Raw genomic sequence first — 13,001 nt, forward strand, 5'->3', positions numbered from 1 at the left:
TGTTACCATCACCAGTAAACACACAGAATTTCAACAATGGCAACCCAGGATGCCTGTTAGTGGCATCACCCTTCCCTCCCACGTGAGAAGTAACCACGGTGGTAGTGGATCAAGGGTTGGACTTGATGATCTCAGAGGTCCTTTCCAACCTGGCTGATTCTATGATTCTATGATAAGTAACATAATTTGCCCTTAATTTCAGGTAAATACAGGTCAGATAGGCTGTACCTCTTTAGAAGTCGCACTCAAAATTTTCAAATCAGACATTTAGGAAAAAAAAAAAGAAAATCCCAAGATCCCATGCAATGGAACTCAAAACATTAAGAACGACATCAAAAAGTACATGCTTCTAGATTAGTGTCAAGTTCCAAAAGTGAAATTCCATGATTAGAAGTAAGAAGCCCTTCATCTTTCTAATAAACATCTGAGTTAAACAAATGAAAAACCAACAAAACCAAACAAAAAACCCCCTGACACCTATGGAGGTTGATATAGCACAGTGAGTGCTCTCACAGCAAGTATTTTTCTAGGATTCTTCTTCCCAAAATTGAGACCAGCATGCACCAGGGGACCTGGTTTTCACTCTCATTTTTCAGATTTACAGATGGAAGATTTTTTTTTACATGGTACAAACATCAGTGTGAGTGAGAAAGTTTTGTATTTAGCACCTTTTGCTAATTTCTCAGTGTGGTTTAGGAAACTTAGTTCTACCTAAAAATGTGAAAAATGAAGCAAAAATAACTTCAGTTCTTGCCACATTTGATGCACTTTTCAGGAGAGCAGAGCAGTAAATAACATCCTCGAGATACCTTTTCTGTGTGCTCTCAGGAGGGCCATTTACTCAATAGCCTAATTTAGGAACTCTGTTTTTATTGAAATCTCAGTTACTGAAAGAAAACATCCTTTCCTTCTAATTACTACGACAGTGGAAGAGATTTTTTACTAGGAACATGTGAGAAGTGTTCACGGTGGCAAAGAGTCTCTTCTGCTAATGCTTAGCATTTAACTCTAGTTTCAGCCATTTCAGCACTGTCTTTTATTGTAGTCTGCAATTTCTGCCTCCTCCCCACCTTTTTTTTAAAACCAACTTCACAGGTGCTTAAATGCAAGCCAGGTGACCTTCATATTTAAAAAATTGATGAGGCCAAGTAGATTTCTGCAGACCTGTGAGCTATTCAGATCATGGTTAGAACTAATGAAAACCTCAGCTAACTTGAACAGTTTTCCCAAACCCATGTCCTGACACCCCAGCACCCACTGCACCAGTCCTGTGGGGGAGCTCTCACGTGCTGTTTAAAGCAACACTTGGGAAAAACTGAAAGTTAAGAGAAACAAGTGAGTTTAAAACACAACTTCAAGACATTACCTCTCTTATGTCTTCGTTGCCTTCTTTGATATTCTCTGTTGCACCCACAACTAATTGATGGATATTGTCAATATCAGTTTCCTGTTTTAAAAAAGAAATAAAACTGAGAAACAGTAATGAAAGTTAGGAAAAAACCACTTCCAAGCACTTAGAGAACAAGCAGAACTCAAAAATAAAATCAAATCTGGTATTACTAACATCTTTGTTTCATTGATGCAAAGGTATAGAGTAATTACAATTAAGTTGCAATTTCTTTATCTGTGATTTTATGAGCCTGGAGACCACCAAGATCAGCAGGAAGTCTCCCATTTATCCAGAATCAAGTTTAACCTGTCTGATATTTCCCAGCTCTTTTGGAAGAGGTGACACCACTTCCAGAAAGGATGTTATGAAATAACACATTTAACAGAGCACCAGTTCTGAGGCAGAGGAATCATCCTAACACATGTTGTGTTTTCCATTCCCGGTACATACTAATAAGTAACAACAGTGAATATCTTGATTTTGAATTTGAAAAACAAACAAAAATCTTTTCCTTCACATGTGCACCAAAGATTCATTAATCTTATGTTTACACATTGCATGCAAGCAAGAGCAAAATATCCCCAAGAAAATCTTCAAGCTTTATTTGCTGCTGCAGTATTAAAATACACTAACCTGTTGCAAGACTTTCTCAGTGAATATCTCTTGTAATCTGGAGATTTCCACCACTTTTCCTTCAATTTGTCTTGGCAAAGAAGAGAAATAGTCTATTAGAAACTAAGTGCAAACATGTTGCTGTTGCAGATTCAGCTCTCCAGCCCAGTAAGTGGCTGTTCAGGAGGCCGCTGTTTTGTCAGCTGTCAGTGGGGCAGCACCAGTCTGTGATCAGGGCTCGGACGTTTGTGGTTGGAAAACAACCAGCCCATAGAGAAGCCCTGGAAAAGGCATCACCCAGCAGCGCTCAGCGAGCTGCCTTCACTGCCAGGGGTTCACCTGTCTCCCTTCTTCTGTCTCACATAACAACATCCATGGTGGGCCCTAAGCAGCTGATTTTGACATATCCTCTTTATATGCTACTATGACCTGTGGAATTCACCTTGCCTGGGACTAATAATCCAAAAGTCACTTTCTAGCTTGAGTAGCTGTTCAGCTGTTCTGCACAGCAAGGGAGAGTGAACGGTGCTGCTGTAAGCACAGCCAGGTCTCTGCACAGGGTCAGCAATGGCACCTCCCCCACTGCTGTCTGTGTATGCAGTGGACCACAGGATATGAGTGGAAAACTTGGGTAAGGGAGAATGTAAACCTTCCAAATTTAACAGTACTATTCTGGATAGTTTGTGTGACCCTCAGAATCATTCTTTACCCTGTGGGACAGCACACAGCACCCTTCCTGGGCGCTCCTGTTTCATGCCACCTCCTCCCACACCACTCCAGTTGGTGCAGGCAGGTGTCCTGCAGCCAGTACACTGCGTGTGGGTGTTGTCCAGGTCACAGGACTGGCACATGCCCCAGTTTGTTGAGTAACAGAAAATTGTACCTGACTTCATCAAAGAGATTGTTCATTTCACCAACAAGTCTCTGGTTCTCCTGTTCAAACTGGAAAAAGGGAGGAAATGACACACATGAGTTCACATGCCTGGACTCGGGGACCTTTCTTAATGCCCACGGTGATAACCAACTCCCACCCTTTCCTTGCCATCCATTACAGTATGTCTCAACTAAAACAATCTTAAAGTTACTCAAGTTTCTTTGCAGTAAGGAATGATACAGTGGATGAATCTGTCCTTTCTGTATTATTTTAGAAATTTCAGTGGAGAAATCTTTCATGCTTGTGAAAGCATGTGATTCTCTTCATGCCATCTTTGCGCTGTCCTTCACATTCATGTACTGCCGGTGGAATGAATTTAGGAGCCTTTAGATTTTGCTGCAGTATCAAATACTTTACAAATGCACTGGCTGTAGTTATTCCAAAAGAGCTCCTTCAATTAAAACTCATGAGTATTTAATGAAACATTTAAATATATTGTTAGCACTGCATTTGTCAAATAGAAGGCTTTTTGCAGGAAAATAAGCTTTGGCTTTTCAAGCATACATGACTCTCAGATAATTTGGGACTCATTACAGAACAAGTGACCATGCAGCAAGTATGATGACAAGATTTGTGGAAACAAAATCTGCACAGCCATAATACTGGAGAGAAGGGTCTCCCATGTCTCAGTGGATCTTACTGGAAAACACGTGATGAGGGCTCCCACACTGCCACTGTGCCCCACACTTTGTGCAGTAATATTTTTCATCTTGCTTCAGGCCCAGCAGAGCCTAAGAGAAACAGTACCTGACTCTCTGTAAGCAGCATATTAAATGTCAACCTGCATGCCTTAAGGTGAAGTTGTTACTGCTAAAAATCAGAAATTTGTAGATTTAATCTCACTGAAGTGAGTGTTAAATGACAGGTATGAGTTTGAAGAAGGATAACAGTGAATCTCATAGAAAAAGGTTTAGTTTTCTGACATGGGCAATTTATGTCATAAAGTATAAAGAAAAATTACTTATTTCTTTAACATACAGATTTCTTTTTGTACTAGAGGTCACTGTCTACCTGATTGGCAAGAATAGCTTTCTCTCTTTGGTTAAAGGATTCCAGAGAGTCTAAGAAGAGGGTTATTGGGCACTGTCACCTTCACTGTGGGGTAGAGGGGGAAGGCATCCAGCCCCATGAGGTGAGGGGGAACAGAGCAACATACTGCACAGTTCCCCGAAGTCCCATTGATTTCCACTCTAAAGACCCAATGGTTTTGTTAAATAAGAAAATATCGGTGTTGCAAGTCACTGCTGTCTGTAGTGACTCCTCCTGCAGAGCAGATCATTTGTTAAAATATAATTGCCTAAAATACAGTGATATTTACTTCACAGTGGTAGATGGTTAAAGGTGTTTCATCACTGAACATAAATGTTCACAGCGTTGTATGGCTGGTTTTGGTAGAGTCACCTCACAACAAAGCCAAGGAACAGAGCAGTGAAACAGAGCCACGAGATCTAGCACTGCAATGACTGGTTGCTCCTTGAGTGACTAAGGGGGGCCACCAAGCTGTAATTGTTTTTCTGACTTCTGTAAGGATAAGTATTTCTGTAAAATATTCAACATCAGAAATTCCCTATTTTGCTGCCTTAGTAAAACTGAGATGACAACTAATTTAGAAGACAAATTTTAATAAAGAAACAGTGAATGATTTTAATCCCTTACAAATAGCACAAATCCACTTGAGAAAGTATTCTTTAAAAAGTCCCTTTGATACTTAAAACCCTCCACTGGCACAGATTACCTTCTAAACTGCTAAATGATCTTTGCAACTTGAAATCATGGCTGATGAAGCACTTGGCACATACAGCAGTTAAGATATGCTGTATGTGCCAATTGAACAAAGTCAATTGAACAAAGGGTTAGAGCACTGAACACATCATCTACCAGTGTGTCACAAAGGGATTTACATGATGGGAACCCAAAACCAAGCTCTAGCAGTCAGTATAGCTCAAAGGTTTATGGCTTACTGAAGTAACCTCTTTTATGACAGTGAAATATTCAGTTACCAAAATACAGTATAAAGTGACAAACTGCTTAATATATGGCTAAAAATCTAATGCATAGAACAAATCATCACCACTCCTTTTTGTTATCCTATGAAAGAAATCACTAGATATGCTGTTCCTGAATTTAAGACATAACCAACCAAAAAAAGATAGAGTAGATATTTTCACAACTCTAAACATCAGAGCCAGATTTTTCCCCAGTCAATGCAACCAGAAGATATCTGCTCACAGTAACTATAAAAACCCTTAATACACCTGTACTCAGAGTTATAAACTGAAATTTATTGTGCAAATCATGCAATAACCTACAAACATTTTGAACAATGTCAGGCTCTCTCCTGAGGATAAAATACTGATAGAAGTTGCTGCTCTAACAATATGATAGGGCTTTAATTCATTATTTTATCTACAGGAAGGATCACAGAACCATGACTGAGATTTGTTAAGTATGATTTGACACAACATATCCCAGCTTAAAACCAACACAGCAGTTGTGTAACCTACCCTCTTTATAGAACCGTTTAGGATGGAAAAGACCTTTGAGATCAAGTCCAATTATTAAGCCAGCACTGCCAAGGCCACCACTAAACTGTCCCTAAGTGCCATGTCTACATGTCTTTTAAATCCCTCTAGGGATGGTGACTCCACCACTTCCCTGGGCAGCCTGTTCCAGTGCTTGACAACCCTTTCAGTGAAGAAATTTTTCCTAAGATCCAATCTAAACTTCCCCTGGGGCAACTTGAGGGCATTTTATCTTGTCCTGTCACTTGTTACCTGGGAGAAGGTAACCCCCACCTGGATACAACCTCCTTTCAGGGAGTTGTAAAGAGTGATAAGGTCTCCCTTGAGCCTCCTTTTCTCCAGGTTAAACACCCCCAGCTCCCTCAGCCTCTCCTTATAGGACTCGTGCTCCAGGCGCTTCACCAGCTCCATTGCCCTTCTCTGGACATGCTCCAGCACCTCAGTGTCCTTCTTGCAGTGAAGGGCCCAAAACTGAATACAGGATTGAAGGTCCTTTTCCAATGGGTAGTCTTCCAGTCACTCTGACCCCAACCTGTAGCACTGCCTGGGGTTGTTGTGACCCAAGGGCGGGACCTGGCACTTGGCCTTGTTGGACCTCATACAACTGGCCTCAGCCCATCAATTCAGTCCATCCAGATCCCTCTGCAGAGCCTTTCTGCCCTCCAGCAGATCAACACTCCCACCCACCTTGGTGTCATCTGTGAACTGACAGAGGGTGCACTCAATCCTCTTGTTCACATCATTGATAAAGATATTAAACAGGACTGGCCCCAGTACTGAGCCCTGGGGGACACCACTGGTGACCAGCCACCAGCTGGATTACACTCCATTCCCCACCACTCTCTGGGCCTGGACATCTGACCGTTTTTACCCAGGGAAGAGTGCACCTGTCCAAGCCATGAGCAGCCAGTTTCTCCAGGAGAATGCTGTGGGAAGTGGTGTCAAAGGCTTTAGTAAGGTCCAGGTAGACACACCCACAGCCTTTCCCTCATCCACTAAGTGGATCACCTCGTCTTAGAAGGAGATCAAGTTGGTCAAGCAGGACCCGCCTTTCATGAATCCATATTGGCTGGGCCTGATCCCCTGGTTGTCCTGCAAGTGCTGTGTGATGTCATGCAAGATGATCTGTTCCATGACCTTCCCCAGCACTGAGGTCATGTTGACAGGGCTGTAGTTTCCCAGACCCTCATTCCAGCTCTTCTGGGCTGATGGGTGTCATGTTTGGTGACCTCCAGTCAACTGGGACCCTTCCAGTTATTCAGGACTGCTGGTAAATTATGCAAAGCGCCTCCGTGAGCACTTGAGCCAGCATCCTCAGTACCCTTGGTACCCTTGGTACTCAAACCCATAGACTTGTGTGTGTCTTAAGTGGCAAAGCAGGTCCACTGATAATCCACCTTGGATTATGAGAGCTTCATTCTGCTCCCCGTCCCTGTCATCCAGCTCAGGGGGCTGGGTACCTGAGAACAACTGGTCTTACTATTAAAGAATGAGGCAAAGAAGATAGTAGGTACCTCAGCCTTGTCCTCAGCCTTTGTTACTATGTCTCCCCTTGCATCCAGGAATGGATGGAGATTCTCCTTAGCCCTCCTTTTGTTGCCAATACATTTCTAAAAACATTTTTTTATTGTCTTCTACTGCAGTAGCCAGATTAAGTTCTAGGTGGGCTTTGGCCCTTCTGATTTTCTCCCTGCATAACGTTAACCTGTCCCTACATAAATTTAACCTCTCCCTGCATAACCTAAAGGATTTAGATGAGCAATGAAAAAACCAATGCACATTCAAATGCTCAAATTATATCCTAGTTACACCTACATTTACCCCTTGGACACAGATTTACCTGAAAATCAGAATAATGGATCTAGTGAATTTAAAGTCTTTTAGGAATGAAATTATATAGAATCCAACTTTTACTAATAAAGGTCAACTCTTAGCTGTAAGTTTCCGCAAAAAGGCACTGAAAGAACAGTTTTGCTGTGCAACAGTCACCACATACATCCCTAGTGTTTGTAATTCAGCTAATTATAGTGTTCTTAAAACAAACCAAAACAACAACCCTAAGAAAAAAAAATCTGTCCACAGAACAGAGAGGTGGTTTGCGCAGCTCTGAGCATCTACATATTGTGGCAACATTTACATATTACAAAAATAAACAACTCTGTTTACAGTTTGTCAACTCCTATAATACGTATTCAAAGCCAACAGTAAAAATCTACCTGACAAGAAATGACCCTCACTGGGGAAGGCTGTTCTGGTGAGAGGAGGGTGTTGTAGTGGTACCTCCCTTTGTATGCTTTTTTCAATTCTACTTTTTTACTATCAGTACTAACCCCCAAGGAGTGCCTAATAAGCAGTTTCGGATTGGAGATTTTAGGAGTCCAGAAATCCTTCAAATCATTAAACTATGAACACAGATTTTTCCCTTATCTACAGCCTTACTCTGAAAAGTAAAAAGGTACAATAGGATTTCATGAAAAAGAAATGTATTTATTCCCAAAATATCATGACAAGGGATGTAACACATTTAAAACTTAATTACAGTGTGAGGCCTATAAAACACAACCCCCATTTAGCAGTCAGTCAGAGCCATCACCTTTGATGCTCATTTCCCCGGTTCCTCTGGAAGCAAGGGGGCTAACAGGATTCTGACTAAAGACAGGAGAACAAAAATATGCAAAGAATTCTCTTTAATAAGAAAACAGAAAGCAGGAGTAAGCCTTCAGATTTTAGACTGGCACTCAAGAACAATATGAGAGCATACAGAGCGGCCTCTGAAGAACCTTTTCTGTTTAACAAACCAAACCGTAATTACATGCAACTTACTCATCTCTGACTGGAAGGGTGATGCATATCATGTCTGGGAACACTTCTAATAACTGCCAGGGAAGCTTCACAAACTCCTTCTGTAGCAGCCCTTTCCATTAGTGAAGCTCACTGTTCTGAAATCCGCACAGCTACTGACTGAAATCTTTTTCTTTCTTACTTTATATAAACACAAGGCAATGTGTGCTTATGTAGAAAGGTTTTCTAAGAATTTTGAGCTATGTTCAAAATGATAAATTTTAGGAATAATCAAAAAATCTGACAAATTGTCAGCAACCATGCCTTTGTCAGAAATTTTCTACTATATCAGTTCAACTATAAGCAGAATTGGATCAATCAATACATAAACATGCTGGTAACAGGGAAATGCAAAAAAGTTAAAATTCATGAAATTCTGTTGTGACAGATATCTATTCCTTCTGATCTTGACAATAAAAAAATAAAAAGAAATAAAATGAAGTATAACTTCATAGCTATACTTAAACAGTACAACTGCTTAAGTTGTGCCCTAAAAGCCATCCAAGAAAATAGGGTCAACACTTTATTCCTTCAGAAGTTTCATAATGCTTCTTCTGATGTTGCTTTGACTTCTATTATTTCCTGACTAAAAAAAAGCAACTAATGATTGTAATTTTAAAAAATCAATTTTAATTTCAATTGTTGAAAATTAATTGTACTAATTTCATGTCTCCATGTAAATATTTTGTAGCAATGTTAAATATTAGTTGCTACTAGAAGAACCAGGAAGACACATGCAAAAGGTGTATCTTGTTATGGCACCATTCTGCATAAAATGAATGCTAAAAATTAATTTGGGCAAATCTGTATTATCTTTTTAACACATATGAATACAGCAGAAAATACAATAAAACGGACAATAAGACACAAGATTAACTTACCATTTGTATTTCTTCAGGTGACAGCTCATCTTCTCCTTTGCCATCCCCCCATAATCCAAGGTTACTTTGGGCATCAGGCAGATTCCTGTCTGTAAAAGAGCCACCAAACACCTGAGACAATACAGGGCACTGAACAGTACAGTGAAAAATAACCTTTCAGCCATGTTAGACTGCTGATGAAATTGTTGTATCTCCTTTGTCAGTAACTGAGATTCACCCTACATTTACAGCATGAAATTACATTGATAACCTTTACCATCCAAACTGGGCCAAAAGCCTATGTGCATGTTTAATTTTATGCACTAACATACTGACAGTGAAAGATATAAAACAACTCACAATGTACTAAGAGTTTTTAGGGCACAAAATACTGTGGCAGTTGTCTTTCAGCAGACAAAACCACAAAATTTTCAAAATAACAGTATATACAAACTATTATCTTCCAATGAGACTTGACAGTACCACCAGCTACTCATTCCAAAAACTAAAAACAGAATTTCGAAGATAATTTGTGCAAAGTTCACAGGACAAACTCTATCTCCTCATGCTGTTCAAACTTCCTGTTACAGCTCAAATCCCACACCACACTGTGCAAGGGGTCTTCCTGCATATAACAGGAATCAGCTCCAATCCCACAAATTAACCACAAGACATCAAAGTTGCTTCATATATTTGAGTAGTACTTCCCCTTTGATTAAAGCTAATCATCTGCATAAATCTTTGCAGGAGTCGGGCATAAAAGATCTTGAATGGCTATTTCTGGGATATTCCCTTCTGGAAGATTTAATTTTAGGCTTAATTATATACTTCTGATTACAGACAAAGAAGTTAGAATGGGGAAGAAAAGAAACTATGCTAGAGGAATCTACTGTTTCTGAAGCTTTTTTAACATCAGTGTTTAAAAAACACATGATAAGATTGCAGCCTTGAGAGGGCCTCTGTTCTCTCCACTGGCTGTGACATTTTTACAAAACTCAGAGATTTGCACCACCTCACAATGGATCAACGATGAACCTGCTTGGACTTATCAGATGCAGGTTGCAAATTAAAATACAGAAAGATTTAGCTTTTACTTTTTCATACATTCAGGCTTCCTATTTATCCCAGTAAATTTTTTCAGGCATTTATAATTATTTTAATTTATTTTGTTATAACCTTCTAAACCTATTTTTTTCAATTGCATATGCAGCACTGATGCATCAACATTCAGATACTAACTTGTCTTGAGAAGCCTCTGAAAGGAGTAGGCCTATTTATAAACACATATATGAAAACAGTTATTAGGAGAAGTTTTCCCTTTTATCCTTCACAATAGTATTTGTGAAAACTCTTGAAAAATAAATATCATAAAAGAGTATTGTTGTGTATGTCTCCTTTATAAATTTTTTTTTTGGTTTCCTAACAACCAAACCAGGATGCACAAACAATGGCAGTGTTACAAATGAGGGATGTGGATAAGGAATATAATAAATTTGAAAAAAAAAAAATCAGTTCTTTCTTTTGAGTAATAAGAAATAAACCCAAGAATAGCTTTAAAGATTTTTAGGAAGTATTTGACTCCGTTTCTTTCCATGGGGTATTATCAGTATTTCAAATCTATTTCACAGAAACACAAAACTAATTTGTTTAGGTAATCAATATATTTATATTTTATCAAAATTACAAGAAATTATTTACTTTATTCAAACAAAATAAGATAATTAGTTTATGGAGGAAAAAAAAAACGATATGTTCCTGTTTTATCCCAGAGGAACCAATTACTTTCAGGCACTCTCAGCACTGTTAAAAAACCAGTACCTGTATCCAATGTGATTGCTAATAAGCAAATATGGTAAGAGGCAAGCAAGAAACATGTACCTCCCCCTTGGGTTCTTCCTGTCACTGTGGTACATTTTGAGCTCTCTGCAGCTTTCAAAGAGCTGACAATAATGTTTTTCTGCAACTCAACCAGCAAAAGCCAAACTACATTTCTGATTCAGAAAGAGAAGCAGTTAACTCATGATGAAGATACAAAACAATCATCAAATCCTCTGAACCCTTTTCCATGCTGAAAGGAGACAGCTGCTAAGCTTGTGGACCACTTCAAAAGCTACTCATTATTTACATTTATTTCCATAAACTGTCAAATTTGTAATATGCAAATAAATACTGTCAGCATATAAAAGCAATCTCCAGAGAGACTATTTTCCTACCATGAGGCATGTCCACTATAATTCTAATGTAAACAGGTGCTTTGCCTCGAAACAAAAGTAACCACATTTTGTTTTGGTTTCTGCCAAAAAAACCCAGACACAACCCAAGTTGTGCTTTAGCACGCCAAGTAGGACATTCAGCTGTTCACCAGTGTTCAAATTATGGACAGGACCACAAGCTGTTCTCAGAAGTATCTTTACAGAGAGATTTAAAACAAGGGACCCAGGCATGCTGATGATGGCTAATTCCTAAAAACAAATTATCACCATTCTCTAAATCATCAGCATCCTGAATATGAAATAGTTTATTTTTAATGTGATCATTTCTCCAGTTTTTTAAAAATTTGAAAAGTTACTTGGAAAAAAAACCCAAAAATCAAAGGCTGTAAGATTTAAACTGAGCTTCTGGTTTCCTAGTCATCTTGTTCATGTTATTTTCACGCTTTGACAACCACCTACCAGCAAAGTCACAAGGCTGATTTCTATAAGCAGCAGCAACCAGCACTTATCCTTATGTGAGGAATCACAGGCTGTGTGCATTTACAAACTGTTTCAGACAGATTTGTTTTGATATAGAAGTTCCATAATTTTCTAGTCTAGTCAGCAATCCCTCATAAGGACTCCATCAGCATCACTTGTGTGGCAGGACCCCTACTTTCTCATAAAAATTAAAGCAAAAACTCATAAAAGTGAAACCCGAAGTAATCAAAATTAACATGCAATAAACAAAGCTGCATTTCTATTTATTGCAGTGGTTTGCTGTGTCCAAGGCAACCAAAGAACAGTATTTTCCATGGTGTGGTGCGGATTTTTGGAGCTAAAAATTGTGATGACACTACGTGGTGGGAGTGCACACTTCCAGAGATTGCGGGGGCATTCGGTGACAAGGAAAGAGCACAGGGCAATGAAGATGCTACTATGCTGCTGCTTCTCTGGTGGCACCAGCTCACAGCTGCAAAACACTGATAACGTGTTAAGGTGAAACTCGTCTATGTGCCTGTGTGCTGCATCACTTAGGACAGACTATAAGAAGGTAGTAACCGCTAGAAACGGCACGTAATCAAAAGCTGTACTTCTTACAATAAATTCAGCGTCGGGGGCTGATAGGGCTGCAGAAGTACAAACTGGTTAGGAAGATAAGCAATGACATATCAGAAAATGTTCACACGCTGTGTGATAATTCAGTATTAGAGTCTTCATCCAGAAGTGGAGTACCCACTTCACATGAATCCACCCTCTGTACGGCCCTGGAATCGGTCTCACAATATGCTTCTCAAAAGCCTGATCAGCTCAAGGAAGATTCAAATCACAGCAATTGGCCTTTCTAACAAGAAGGAAGTACTATTGACCAGACAGGCCTTGCCACAAAAAGTAGAATATAACTACATTTTATTCTTACCTTTACTTTCCTCAGCAGAAAGTTTTTCTTCAGAATCATCTAAAGGATTTAATGAAGATTTTTCAGGGGATAGAGGTGATTTGGACACATTGGTCTGCTCAGGTTCAAGTCTGGACCTAGAAGAACAAGAGCCTATAATTTAACTGATACTACACAAAAAAAACATTTCTCTAAAATGAGAACCACAGATTACTAAATCCAATATTTTAACTCTTGCAAACTTCACAGTA

At 39.3% G+C, this 13,001-nt stretch overlaps 1 protein-coding gene across 1 annotated transcript in view; it reads right to left on the reverse strand.

Moving 5' to 3' along the window:
* Nucleotides 1–13,001, reverse strand: part of STX18 (syntaxin 18) — a 60,955-nt gene that overhangs the window by 267 nt on the left and 47,687 nt on the right. Inside the window, exons 6-10 of the mRNA XM_017824506.1 lie at nucleotides 12,772–12,887; nucleotides 9,181–9,269; nucleotides 2,886–2,944; nucleotides 2,024–2,093; nucleotides 1,367–1,447 (exon numbers count right to left, since the gene is read on the reverse strand). Coding sequence (XP_017679995.1) covers nucleotides 1,367–1,447; nucleotides 2,024–2,093; nucleotides 2,886–2,944; nucleotides 9,181–9,269; nucleotides 12,772–12,887 — 415 coding nt within the window. The remainder of the gene's footprint in view (nucleotides 1–1,366; nucleotides 1,448–2,023; nucleotides 2,094–2,885; nucleotides 2,945–9,180; nucleotides 9,270–12,771; nucleotides 12,888–13,001) is intronic.

Source organism: Lepidothrix coronata, unplaced genomic scaffold (assembly GCF_001604755.1).
Source record: "Lepidothrix coronata isolate B3197 unplaced genomic scaffold, Lepidothrix_coronata-1.0 Scaffold111, whole genome shotgun sequence".
NCBI lineage: Eukaryota > Metazoa > Chordata > Aves > Passeriformes > Pipridae > Lepidothrix > Lepidothrix coronata.